The sequence below is a fragment of the Desmodus rotundus genome, chromosome 1 (genome assembly GCF_022682495.2).
Source record: "Desmodus rotundus isolate HL8 chromosome 1, HLdesRot8A.1, whole genome shotgun sequence".
Lineage (NCBI taxonomy): Eukaryota > Metazoa > Chordata > Mammalia > Chiroptera > Phyllostomidae > Desmodus > Desmodus rotundus.
In genome coordinates, this window is record NC_071387.1 from 36,337,784 (window position 1) to 36,352,224 (window position 14,441).

The 14,441-nt window shown below is 36.7% G+C and overlaps 1 protein-coding gene and 1 pseudogene across 3 annotated transcripts in view; one reads left to right on the forward strand and one right to left on the reverse strand.

Annotated features, from left to right (window-relative positions):
• The window catches only part of KIF27 (kinesin family member 27), an 80,034-nt gene that overhangs the window by 49,641 nt on the left and 15,952 nt on the right, over positions 1-14,441 (forward strand). For all 3 annotated transcript variants that reach the window (XM_053923518.1, XM_053923521.1, XM_024560096.3), the window contains 3 exons: positions 3,435-3,548; positions 6,493-6,669; positions 11,407-11,622. In XM_053923518.1, coding sequence (XP_053779493.1) covers positions 3,435-3,548; positions 6,493-6,669; positions 11,407-11,622 — 507 coding nt within the window. The remainder of the gene's footprint in view (positions 1-3,434; positions 3,549-6,492; positions 6,670-11,406; positions 11,623-14,441) is intronic.
• On the reverse strand, positions 2,925-3,051 carry LOC139440450 (U4 spliceosomal RNA; annotated as a pseudogene).

A 14,441-nucleotide genomic window follows, 5' to 3' on the forward strand; every position in this document is an offset into this window, starting at 1 on the left:
ATATTCTGTCTTTGGTTACCTCATCTTTTTCCATGGCTGCCGTTAAACTCTGCCAACTCCCAAATTTAATCCTTAATCCCAGATTTGCTCTTTGAGCTCTGGATTCATATCTGTTGGTATCTTCATTAGGTTATCCTGTAGATGAATTTATGATCTTCCTTACTAATCTCCCTACTGTCCCCCTTCCCTGTTTCCTTCATGGGGGAGAAAATATAGTTTTCCAGTGTGCTTTATATGATATTTCAATCTACTCAATTGGGTAAGATAGAAATTTGGCAGCCATTCTTGACTCTGTCTTTTTCCTTATCCCATATCCAATGAACCACTAAGTCCTATAGATTATATCTTCTAAATATCTTGAATCTGTTCAATTCTTATTTCTACAGCCAGTGACCTTGTCTCTTCAAGTCCTTCCTGCAATGTGGGAAACAGGCCTGCCTGTCATTCTTATGGTCTTTGGGTCTTAGCTGCTCATCTCTCATAGGCCATGGCCTAAACCAACAAGACGTAGAACTCTTGCCCTGGCCAGTGTGGCTCAGTCGGTTGGAGTGTCATCTCCTAAACCAAGTGGTGGTGGGTTCAATTCCTGGTCAGGACACATACCCAAGTTGTGGATTCAATCCCCGGTTGAGGTGTATGCAAGAAGGCAAACCAATTGATGTTTCTCAAATGGATGTTTCTCTCTCTCTTTCTTTCCCTCTAAAGGCAATTAAAAAAAATGTCCCTGGATGAGGATAAAAAAAGAAAGACATAGAACTCTCTAGATCTATGCTTAGGGAAAAGAAAAAACTCTTTTAGTCAGAGAGTATATACTGCTGAAATATAATTCTGCCTGTAACTTTAACTTTTTACATTCTGACATAGGACAGTTTTGTTCCTTTAGCCATATTTTACATTCAAGGGAAATGACCCATTCAAGGGGGAGAATGAGTATTCCAGAAAAAGGAACAGTCTGCCCCAAAGATATATTGAAGTTCGTATTACTTCACACACAAACAGAAAACCTGCTCACAGTCCTAAAGGTCATCCTGCCCTCTGCTGGGAGCTGACTGACACTCCTGTTTGTCCATTTTCCACTCAACTGCGCCACCTCCAGAGAATACTGTGACTTCGGCGTAGGTTCTTAGAGCAGCAGTTCTTAACCGAAGTGCATGGATGAGCTATAAAGAAAAGGTATGGAAACTCCTGGTATCGTGGGCCATAGTGTGATCTTGGGCTTTTTACTTCTTTAAGCACTAATATCCCCACCTACATAATTTAGTTCATAATAATTCCTGGCAATAGGATTATTGTGAGCATTAAGTGGGGTACTTGAATAGATGTAAAAAGGCTGGCACAGTGCCTGGCAGAAAGTTATTTTAATATTGTAACAGGGATTACAATATAAAACAAAGGCAATAATGTCTACTGCAACATGTAGAAAAAGGAATTAGACCTAGTGCAATATTCTTTTAAAGCATATGTGGAAGAATAGGAATAGTAGAGTTAGCTCCAAGTACAAGGTACCTTTATCTAAGCGTCCTGAAGTTTCTGTGACTATGGCAGGCGATAAATAGTAACTATGAGCTAGATCTAGGGAAGCCTGAAAATTGATGGGCGATAATAATAAGAGGGTCCAAATTCACCCATAGTGCAACTCAGGTGGGCAGTGAAAATTGATTGAGTCTGTAGCAGACCTGTGTTCTTTATGACATCCCCTGACCCCGCCTAATACATGTCATGACAATTGCCGGACACATGGTGGGAACTAACCAAATGTCCAGTCTGTTTAAACCATTCATGATAATTTAAACATTTCCTTTAAATAATTCTTAGCTCTCTTGAATAAGAAAATTCATTCTCTTAGCCTCTTCTGCTCTGTGCTTCTCTCCCTAAGATGGAATCCAGTGTATGTGGTAGTTGGATGTGTACCTTTTTATTGCAGCATGTAGAGTTGAGAGCGAAGCGGCCCCCTGAGTTTCAGTTGGTCCTTGGATGTGAGTAGCCGGAATCTGCTCTCTCTTGTCCACCTTTCCCTGCTGGCCTCTGATGATGAAACCTGTGGCTGGCGTAACTCATAGTCTGGTCTTGCTTTTAGCATAGAGCATGGTGGTGCTTTGACTTCATCTCACATCCCAATGGTCTTCCACTTAGCTCTGGTCTGTCCTCACCTTGAGTTTTGGGGTTGATTCTCCATGGTAATTGACCCTGTTGGTTCTCAACTGAGGGTCCATGTCACCTGAGACCAGGGGGTTCAATTAGTCTCTCTTTCCTGACTGTACTTTCCTCTCTCAGGAAAGCTGGGCATTCCCACAGGGGTGTGAGGCCTCTGCACTGCAGCCTACACTTTCTACCTCTGCCCTCAGTGATACCTGACTTAACCCCCTTATTCTGGGCCAAAACCAGAGAGGGGAAAATTGGGACATATATCCTTCTTACTGTCTCTCTTCTCTTTTCTGCTATTCCTGGGGCTGGAAAATGGTGGACTTCCTTTTTACTTTATATCAGTACTTCTGAAACTACCTGTGGAAAAGGTACAATTTTTATTTTATTACTAATTTATCACAGCCCAATACTTCTTAAAAACATGAACTAGTAAAAAAAATAAAATGTAAAAGTCCATCTACTTATTAGATTCAACAGACTTAAAATTATTCTGTCAAATTGTGATAAAAATTTCTAAACACTTTCAGTTTCTGTACTTACCTATCATGGATCAGTAAGAGGTAGTCTGCAGACTGGCCCACTTTGATTCCTGGCCTCCGTCCTGATTCCTGCTAAGCTGTAGTGGCGACAGTGGCATCTTCTCTAAACCTCGGGAGAGCACTGTGAGCATTGGGCCTCTTGCTGTCACTCTTAAGATGTGGATGGGAACTAAAGGAATTTGGAAAATTCTCTTCACAGGCCCATGATCTGTCTTGCAAGGCTATTCTCGTGCTGCACAATCTGAAATTTGAGTGTCAGAAATGGACTAATACTTTTATTTTTACATATCTATTGTCATAAATTTTATTAGCAATAACTGTGCCTCACTAAATCTCATTGGCTACGATACTGCCACTGCGCGCAGCTGTTTTATCATAGATTGTAATATCCGCATGGTGGATGGGTGCTTTGGGTGTACTACTGAGGGTAATGAGTTCACAAAGGCACAAGAGGAAAGCACAGTTATAAGTTTCAGACTTGTCCATGTTACGCTGATTTGTAACACTGGGAAAGAATGAAAAAAAAAAACCCAACTTAGTTTGTCAGTAAACCCTGATTTTTGATGTGAGATTTAATTGCTTCAGTGAGGGGCTAATGTTGCTTTCTTCTCAAAATAGCCCCAACCTTCATCTGTTCATTTTCTATCTGAAACTAAGGAAGCAAATGTTAAGAAAATGATTATTTCATAAATATTTAATGAGGGCCACATAGTAAAAGCCATAAGGTATTCTGATTTCTCTTTTCTACAGGAACTAAAGTTAAAAACAGAACTGGAAGAAGGTCTAAAACTGAAAGCTGAGGACTTTGATGCATTTAAGATGAAAAGGAATAAAGGTTCCTTTGGAAGTATAGACCAATTACAGGTTTGTCAATTCTATTTAGTGTTTTCTTGATTTTTCTTCTATTTGATGATTGCCTAAATAGAGGTAAAAAGTGGTGAACTCTGAAGAACATTTTCAAACACTAGATTTTTGCACTTGAGGTTAAAATTTCTAATATTCCTTCTGAAACTTTTATTTAAAAATTATTTCTTATCTAGAAATATGCTGTGTTCTTATTTCAGTAAAAAATGGGTGTTTGAATGTCGTGGCATATATATGAAACCCATGTGTATGATATTGTATTTATTCCCATGTCAAAACTGGTTTATTTTCATGGAAACATACTCATGAATTTCTAAAAATTAGAGCTCTCCATTCATTCTATATGCACCATATGTAATATATTAAAAAGCTATTGTTTTAGTGCCACATTTAAAAAATGAAATTCAGCCATGACCACTGTGGCTCAGTGGGTTGGGCGCTGGCACCAAAGAAGAGGGGTTACCGGTTTGATTCCCAGTCAGGGCACCTGGGTTGCCAGCCAGGTCCCCAGTTGAGGGCGTGTTGAGAGGCAACTGATGGATGCTTCTCTCACACATCAGTATTTCTCTCCCTCTTTTTCTCATTCCCCCTTCTCTCTAAAAATAAATAACAATCTTTAAAAAAATGAAATTCATAAACTAATACATTTCAGAGAAACAAAATTTTAATGTTATGTAAATTCAAAATGGCAATTCTAAAAATCTTACGGAAAAATACTACACTTAAAATTGTAATTACATTGAAATGCATACACATCACCTTGGTGCTGAAAAATTTGTTCTCTCTTCCTAAATTTTATACTTTAATAGTAAAGTTTAGTTCATAAATGTACAGCAGGTCCTTCAATAATGTTATTTCATTCAACATCATTTCATTATAATGTTGATGAGATGCCTTAGAAACTTTACTTTTGTTTATATCAATTAGCCTATAGTAAAAATTTTTTCATTATACGTAGTTTTGCTTAAAATTGCAGAACCTACCAATGATGTTAAGTGAGGACTTAACTGTATTCCTAGTTATTTATATTACTGGTGTATTTTAGAAATTGGTTAAAGAGCATTTCTGGTGGAAAAGGTATGTGGCGGGGGGAGCAGGAGAGGTTGGAAGGCAAAGAATAGTGAGAGTTATGTTTTAAAATGTTAGGGATCTAAATTTTAAGTGAATACAGTAATAAAGAGATTGCTGTTGCACTGACTGTTGGGTTTTAAAAAAATGCAAAACTGCATGTTTTTTAATGTTGTAAACACTAAAACCCATTTTCTAGAATTTGACTCAAAACAAGGACAGGATTATAAGTTAATCAATATGAGTATCCAGAGAACTTATAATAGGACATTGATTGGATATGGAGTTCCTTTATAAGAAGAAAGTATTTAATATTGGAACTGTATGGTAGGAACTTTTACTATAAAAAAAGAAAAGACAAATCAAGAAATTTTCAGAAAACTAAGATACAGTGAATTACACAAATCATAGTAACCTTTATTGTATCATTTGCAGAAAAATCCATTTGTTTTTGTTTCCCTAAAAAGCCTGTATTATGTTAGCAGACTCCTACCCATTCTTCAAAGGACAGCTAAAATTCTACCTACTCTGTAGGGCTGCCATTGACATTTCTCCCATTTTCCAGACAAAACCAATCCCCTTCTCCATGTTTGCTTGTGTCGTACCTAGCAGTTAGCATTTATTATCAACAATAATGACTTCTTGGCTTCTCTCCTGTTGCAGTGGAGCTTAAGAAAACTCTGTGGTTCATCTTTCAAACCAGGCTCATAGTCAAGGGATGTTTGTAGAATATATTTAATTGCTAGACTTCATAGGGTCTCATATATGGACTTTTAAGGTATAATTGGATAAAGCAAAACTAAAGTATTTTTATAGTAGTTTGGGGGTGTCTTTTCTGTTCCTAAAAATTGTAGAGCTACCATTTTATGGCTTGGATGTGATAGTCCTGCCGGACCATACTTTCTAGGTCTGGGTCAAAGACTGGTGGCTCTTTGCTGTGGCCATTTTGCTCTTTTTTTTTTTTTTTCCCTCATGCATATTTACTATGTCATTGTCTTAATGTAGATTTCTAGGAACCGCTTTTTAAAATTAAGTTTGCGATGAACTGGAAAGTAGTACTATGTTGATTTATTATCTGTTATCTGTTATTTAGTTGGCGTTGCCTCACCACTGTAAACACATAGTGCAAATGAGTACATGGTGGACTTCATCTCGCACAGTCAAATTCTATTCATATTTTTGTTTGTTCTTATTTCTGGGGATCCTTAATCCAAGAGCATATTAAGGTGCTTGTTTTGGAAATCTTCCTGACTGTATTTTATTATACAATTATTAGATGTTGACAGAATACAGTACAGAGTGGACTTCCACGCTCCATCATCTGTACCTTCCACCATGTGTATCCATTCATTCACTTCATTGATTAATTTATTTAATCAGGCATTTATTTAGTCATTCCTATAACATTTTATTGAAGGTCAATCATGGGCCACGCTTTGGGGATACAAAGGTGAAAAGTACAATCCCGCAATCAATCAAGGATCTCAAGCTGGAGAGGCAGACAATGTGTAGAACAGCCCACAGCGTAAATGCTGTGGTGGGGGTATGCAGCACTGTGATGGGGAAAAAGATTCCCAGCATATCCTAACTCTTAATATAGGTAAAGAAAATTGTCAGCCCTTTCTTGGTCAGCCTAAAAAATCCCAGACTTGAACATATTTGGGGAGTAAATTTTAATTCCTTATTAAACAACACAGCGAGATGTTAAATGAAATCATGTACTTCAGACAGTTTAAGACAGGAACACTATTTTGTTAATTTCACTAGTAGTTTTCAATGTTCATTTAAGGAGTTTCAGCCAGTCTGAAACTAGGTTGCCATATACATTTTATGGAAGAAGGAAAACAAATAACATTTCTTTGAAATTCTAATTTAGAAATTGGTTGAGCAAAAGAAGTGGTTAGATGAAGAAGTAGAGAAAGTGCTGAACCAACGCCAAGCATTAGAGGAGCTGGAAGAAGAGCTAAAGAAACGAGAGGCCATAGTTTCTAAGAAGGAGGCCCTGTTACAGGAGAAGAGTGACCTGGAAAATAAGAAGTTGAGATCTAGTCAGGTATTCTGTTTAATATGCTGTTTCATTCTGGTCGTAAGTCATATAACGTAGGAATTTTTTCTCTAAGAAGTAAACCATTTTGAAGTCAGAAATTAGACGAAAACTCTTCTGGTTTTCCGTGTGTTTTGCTTATCACTGCTTATGTAATGACCATCACTAAAATTTATTGCAGTTTTGAGGTAAAATGTTCAGTGTTCTTCCCAGTATGATTTATTACTAACTTTTTTGGGTACTTTAAAAATTGTGGTAAAATATACATAATATAAAGTTTACTGTTTTGAGCATTTTTAAATGTACAATTCAGTGGCATTAATTACATTCACAATGTTACACAACCGTCACTCCTACCTATTTCTGAAACTTTTTATTACCCCAAACAGAAACTCTGTAACTATTAAGCAGTAATTCTTCATTTCCCCTGGAAATCTCTATTCTTAACTTTAGTGGATATTTTCAAAATAAATATTCGATGCTGTATACCGAACATTGGTAATCTGGAATAATAGACTTGAAATGATCTAGCTATCACTACCATCCAAAGCTAGAGGTTTGCAAGGGATCCTATAAAAGAAGATTTTATGTAATGAAGATTTGCTTATTTTTCAAATTATAAAGACTTGGGGATCTTTACAAAAATTTTTGCTGGAGGACTTGGACTTTATGAGCCAAAGAAGTGATTTTATGAAGGAGCTTGACTCAATTTCAAGTTTTGGGGGAAAAAAATGTTTGTGAAAGGAGTAGAAGGACCATGAGAATACATTTTTTGATATATCTTTGCATATCTTCATCATTAGCAATAGCAACAACAGAATCTAAAAATGAAGCTGGCTTGCCACAGACATGAAAAGGACTTCCTACCCAAACCTTTGCCTCCAGTAGGCTTTGAGTCCTAGGCCAATCTAAATACTGAATCAAGGAACAGAGAGAATCAGTGACCTGCTTCTTTATTAGACCTGCCTTTCATCCAAAATCTAGATCAGTAGGATCTGAGTTGATAGTGGCGTATTCTTAACCTCTGCACTCAAAATAACAGGTACACAGGGATGGTGACCTATACTGACCTCTGCTCTGTCCTCTGTTCCCCCAACATGTTGAAATAGTTATTAGCACCAGGCTGCTTTATGTAGGGGTAGGGGCTTCCCCTCCAACCACCCTAGTTGCTGATGCTTGTATCCAGGTGGCATGCTCACACTGGCTGTCGGAGTGAAGTTTTCAAAGCTGCCAGAGCATGATGCTAAGTGAAATAAGCCAGGCGGTGAAAGACAAATACCATATGATCTCACCTATAAGTGGAACCTAATCAACAAAACAAGCAAGCAAAATAGAACCAGAGACGTTGAAATAAAGAACAAACTGACAGTAACCAGAGGGGATGGGGGAGAGAGATAATGGGGGAAAATAAGGGGAGGGCCACCAAGTAACATGTATAAAGGACACATGGACAAAACCAAATGGGTTAGGTTCAAGGGTGGGAGACGGGGATGAGTGGGGCGGGGGGCTGTGGTGGGGGGAAAATGGAGACAACTGGACTTGAACAACAATTAAAAACAAAAGGAAAAAAATAAAATAAAAGCTGCCCCTCAAAACATGTAAATGAGAGCAAAGGGGATTACCAAATTAAAATATCAAGTGAGTAAATAGAAGAAAACCTGGGACCTTTATGATATATTCTATATCATAAAAGAAGAAGAAAAAAAAGGAATAGGAGGAAAATCTTTTTCTAGAAATAAATTTACTCCATATACAGGAGAAAAATGAAAGTAGATATTTTAGTTTCAAGAAAATGTAATATTTAGGAGTAAGAACATACTGAGACACGTTGACAGTACAAATAAATAAAACCCACAGTAGATCGAAGCAAAATTGATTCTTTCAAGATTGTGTTAACGAAACAGAAGGAAAGCTTGAGACTATATAATACTGGGTTGTTTTCTGAATAAAAGGCATAAAAATATTACATGTTTTTTCAGAGTTTAAGAAATACTTATAAGAATTGATCATATGCATTTCAGACAAGGAACATGATAGTTAAAAAACTACATTCACACCATATATGAGTTTAACTACAAAATGACTCAAAGACCTAAAATAAATATAAAAGCTAAAACTATAAAACTCTTAGAAGAAAACATAGACATAAATCTCCATGGCCTTGGGTTAAGCAGTGGTTTCTTGGGTCGTACACATAAAGCATACACAACAGAAGAAACGTTAAACTGGACTTCATCAAAATTAAAACATTTATGATGCAAAGGATACCATTAAAAAAGTGAAAACCACAGAGTTGGAGAAAATATTTGCAAATCATATATCTGGTAAGGGACTTGTATCTAGAATATATAAAAAACTCTTACAACTCAATAATATAAAGAAAATTCAACTAAAAACAGGCAAAGGATCTAATAGACATGTCTCCAAAGAAGATAAACAGATGACCAGTAACCATGACAAAATGCTTAACATCCTTAGCTATCAGGGAAATTCAAATAAAAATTTCTTTAAAAAAAAAATTTAATCTTTATTGTATTTTTTTCCATTCCCATTTCATCCCTTTATACCTCCTTTCCCCCAGCAACCACCACACTGTTGTCCATGTCATGAGTCCTTTTTCCTTTCTGCTCAATCCTTCCACCCCCAACCTACCCACCCCCACCCAACTAGCTGTCATCTGCTATCCATCGATGAGTCTGTCTCTGTTTTGCTTGCTGGACTAGTTTGTTCATTCGATTCTACATGTGAGTGAAATCCTGTGGTATTTGTCTTTCTCTGACTGGCTTATTTCACTCAGCAAAATGTCCCATATTACTTTTATCCACTGATCTACTAATGGACGCTTGGGCTGCTTCCATATCTTGGCAATTGTAAATAATGCTGCGATGAATATAGGGGTGCCTACATTTTTTGGAATTAGTGTTTTGGGTTCCTTTGGGTATATTCCCAGAAGTGGGATAGCTGGGTCGAAAGGCAGATCCATTTTTAATTTTTTGAGGTATCTCCATACTGCTTTCCACAGTGGCTGCCACCAGTCCAAATAAAAATTTCAATGAGATACCACTTCTCATCAACAAGGATGGCTATAATCAGAAAAATCGATTAAATGTTGGTGAAAATATAAAGGAATTGGAACTTGCATATGCTGCCAGTGGGATTTGAAAATAGTTCAGTTGTTTTGGGTAACTATCTTGTAGTTCCTCAAAAGGTTAAACATAGAATAACCACATGACCTAGCAATTCCATTCATAGGTATATGTTGTCCAGGAGAAGTAAAAAACATATCCACACAAAAATTTGTACATGAATGTTCATAACAGCATTATTCATAATAGCCAAAAATTGAAAACAACTCAAATGTCCATCAGCTGATGACTGGATAAACAGAATGTGGTATATCCTTACAATGGAATATTATTCAGCAATGGGAAGGAATGAGGTAGTGACACATGTTACAACATGGAAAATCCTGAAAATGTGTCAAGTGAAAGAAGCCAGTCACAAAAGACCACCTATTGTATGTGAAGATGGAATATGGACATTTGCTAGTGAAAAAATTATCTCCCACCTGTCCTGTCTCAGGAAACTACTGGAGGATGTTCTCCACAAAAAGGAGGGCGTAAACTATGAAAAAGGAAGACTCAGGACTGAAAATGTGACCCAACGTGGAAATTCCCAGGATAATACCAAAGGAAAATCCCAGAACAACTTGTCCAGCGTGGAGCCAGAATATGGGGGCTCCAGGCAAAGTGTTTCCAGAAAAGAATGGAATGAAAAGATTTCTTGATTAAATTTGATCAAGTGAAAAAATCATGTTGAGAGGAATTATATAGTTCTATTGGAAAAGAATTAGTTGTAAGATACAAAAAAGTTGTATCAGGTAGAAGTATGATCATTTTTTATAGATCAGATATAAACTATTCACAAGGTCATGTAAACTGAACATTGATTTACTGTAAAACTATAAGACAATACATATTGGGATAATGAAGGAAGAAGTAGGAAAGAGAAGGCATAAGTGCCAAATCCCGATCTTTCATAATCGTCAGTCAGAAGACAGTATCTAAAATTGATAGTTTTTTAGAAACATGGACATAAACGCCAGAAGAAATACTAAATCATTGATGATGGTTGTTTCTGGGAAACAAGACTTGGATGAAACGGTGGGATAGAGGATGGCATTTAAAAAAATTAAAAACCTTATGGTGATGTATGTACATAATTACTTTAATGAGAAAATATTAATAAGTAAAAAATTAACTCAGTCCATAATTAAGATCTCCATAAATGTAACTGGCTGTATTTTCTGACCAGAGTAAAACAAGCAGAAATGAATTATATGTTTAAACAACAACAAACCAAATATCAAACTCCAGAAAATTTTAATATAATTAATTCTACTTTGTAACCAGGTCAAAGAAAAAAAGTTCAATTTAGGAAAAAAAAAATATATATATATATATACACACTACCTCTCAAAACCTATGTTGTGTAGTCTTGTGTGGCCAAGCAATACTTGGTAGTAAATTCATTGTTTAAATTTTCATTTTTTAAAAAAAGGCAGTTAACTTAAGATTTTAGAAAATGAAGCCCCTCTACCCCTCTCCCCAAAAAATTAATGGGAGAAAACAATAATGTAGAAGCTAAAAATATCTTTAGTAATTTTGTTTACATTTTTCCTAATTATATGCAGTCTGTATTTCTAATAAATTTTTTATGGGTGTCTTGTTGATTGTATGTTCTTAGACCTTAAACACAGATAGTTTGAAAATATCAACTCGCCTGAACTTGTTGGACCAAGAGTTGTCTGAAAAGAATGTACAGCTCCAGAGCAGCACAGCTGAGGAGAAAAGAAAGATTTCGGAACAAGTTCAAGCCCTCCAGAAAGAAAAAGATCAGCTACAGAGACGAAGAAACAGTGTGGATGAGAAGCTTAAAAATGGTAGCATGCTGTCACCTGAAGTAAGTCAGTATTCTTTGAAACTGGAAGTGCTGTATGACGGATCACTTGGATGACTTCCTTCGCCTCTGTCACTTAAACATAAAAACGATAAATCTGGTGAACTTTGTTTTCTTGACAATTCGTCAGATGCACTGAGTTTACTGGGCACCATGAGCCATGCTTGACTAGGGACTGACATGTCCTTATGCAGAGGTCCTTGAACATGGGCCCTTCCTGGGTTGTCAGGGATTGGGAGACTAACCCTTTCCTTGAGTCTGGACTTTCTCAGCCAGGTTTCTCATCTGAACTCACAAAGCACACAATGATTTGAAGGGATTCTTTTATTTCTTCCAAAAAGGGCACCTTCTTTCTCTCTGTGCATCTTTCTCAAGGGGTGCATCTTCCTTGAATAATACTAGGTAACATTACATTCAATGGACGTTTAGGGCATTAAGGGTTAATTTTTTCTGTTACCTTGGTTGAGAAAGGCCCAACGTGAAGGAGCACATCCCTTCCAGGCAGATGCATAAAATTCAAATCCTGATAAAAATACCTTTTAGTTAGAGTTTTCATTTAAGGGCCCATATAGCTCCTCTCACCTTTATTTTTTAAATTATGTGAAAGATGTATCACATATTGCCTATCAAGTTGCCCCAGACTTTGTCTTTTTTCAGAGTTTTACCTCAGTTGGCAAGGGTACCTGTGATCAAAGATGAACTTTTGAGCCCAAGTTTTCTCTGCAAATATTTATTTTTGACACCCTGTAATTACCAAAGCAAGAGAAAATTGCTAAGAGAAAGTGAGTAGCTGGGAAGCATGCACCTTGCTGAATCTTGTAATGTTTTAGATTAGAGCAAGAAGAAGAGGAAGTTAAGGGGCCTGGTTAGGAGGGAACAGGAGAAAGGATTTCATTATATTAGATTATTGCTCATTGAGTTGATCAAAGGTATTAAAGACTAAATCAATTCAGGGCCATGTGGCATTATCAACCTCTACTGCCCTATTTTATAACTCAACTTAGGTAGCTGTGCAGAGAATCACAGGATCAGGCTGTCCTCCTGGGATTGTTCATATTGGAGCCCAAGCTGGTAAATTTGAAGTATGAGAGCCTAAAATACAGAAAAACATGTAAGTAAGGAATTCTGGCCTGCCCAGGACTGTTACTGGGCCCTGTGGAAGAAACAAAATAAAAGCAAAAAGTATTATGCTTCTCTTGAGAAATTTACACTCTATCAGGAGAGAAGAGACAGAAGGATAAGAAAACTCTAAACCCTGAAGAACATAAAAAAGCAAGGTATAGACAATATAATAAAGCCATACTTATTACATTATTTATACAAAGCAATGTGGTGATCATTTGGGAGAAGATTATTAAGGCAGCCTTGGTGGATTGGAATCTTGAGCTGGATTATAAAGAACGTAATATACTATACCGCATTGGTCAATATAGAAAAGGCCATTTTTAGATAGAACACTTTTAAATAAGGCATGGAGATGGGAACAAGCAAATTATGTTTGCAGAAGAGTAAAGGGTCCATTTATTGTCATCAAAAGACATTTAGTTTCTTTTTCATGTGGAATTCTATAACTAAAATGATGTAGGTTTTGTAGTGAAAATAGAGGAGTGTGCTTGCTACCTATTTAGAAGCCACTCTAGGTCTCATGTAGTCAGGTTAGCTTCTCTGAACCCTTCTTCCACATGGCTGGTTCTTAATGCAGCTCTGAAGTGGGCTCTGCTCTCCCCACTGTTTTCAATCCAATGCTAATATTACCAGATGGCTCTGCCAAGAGCAGATGATGGGGAACATCAGATGCTGATGGGACACAAGACAGTAAAACCTAGGTGGCGTGGTTTGCTGTTTTGATGTCTTTAAGCTTGCTTATTTCTGTCTTTACAATAACTCAAAATATTTTTCTAATTGTATTACTTTATGGTAAAGTGATAGGTTTTAGATCAACAATTTAACATAAGCAAATCACCTTTGGTAAAATCCAGAAACTAAGATTGAAAATTAACAATTTTTCTAATAATGCAGAGCAGTTGCCTCGTAATTGAGGTATAGAAGAAAATACAAGAACTATTATATCTATGTTTATTTCATATTTTAAACTTTCAATTTCATGTTTTAGGATTAGAAGATACATATAATTTATTGAGAAATATACAATACATACTCGGTACAGAGGTGGGCAAAAGTTGTATAGTTGTTTGTATGGAAAAACACTTGCAATTTATGATTATTACAATAGCTTTATTAAGTCAAAAGAATGTCACAATGCAACTGTAAGCCTAGTTTTGCCCACCTCTGTATGTGTACAAAAGTTTTGTTTGTTTTGCTTGCTCAAAATTTTTTGTTAGTTTTCTTGTTTGTTTTGTTTTTTTACTGATTGGATGTGTGATCTAAAAGGTTTGGAAACCCACTGCTTTAGATTCCTGTTACCCTCAGATCCCTGATCTCTCTGGACCAGCAGCAACAGGATCACCAGGGAACCTGTTAGAAATGCAGCGTCTAAGGCCCCACCCAGACCTGCTGAATGAGAAATCTGCATTTTAACATACTCCTGGGTTCACAATAAAGTTTTGAAAAGTGCTCTATGATAATGGACAGTTAATTCTTAGTAATCTGTGGTTTGAGTTGTGGTAAATTTTCATCCTGGAACAGTTTCCCATTGCCACTCATCTTGTTAACGTACCCCCATTGCTGGCTTAGAGGAAACCACAAGTGTTTACATGCTACGGCCTTATGGAGCAGGATGGTCTCAGGGTTCTATGGTTGCTGTACTACCTTATCAGTCTTGGTGCTTCCTTAACTTAGATCCAGAACCATAGGAACTAAAT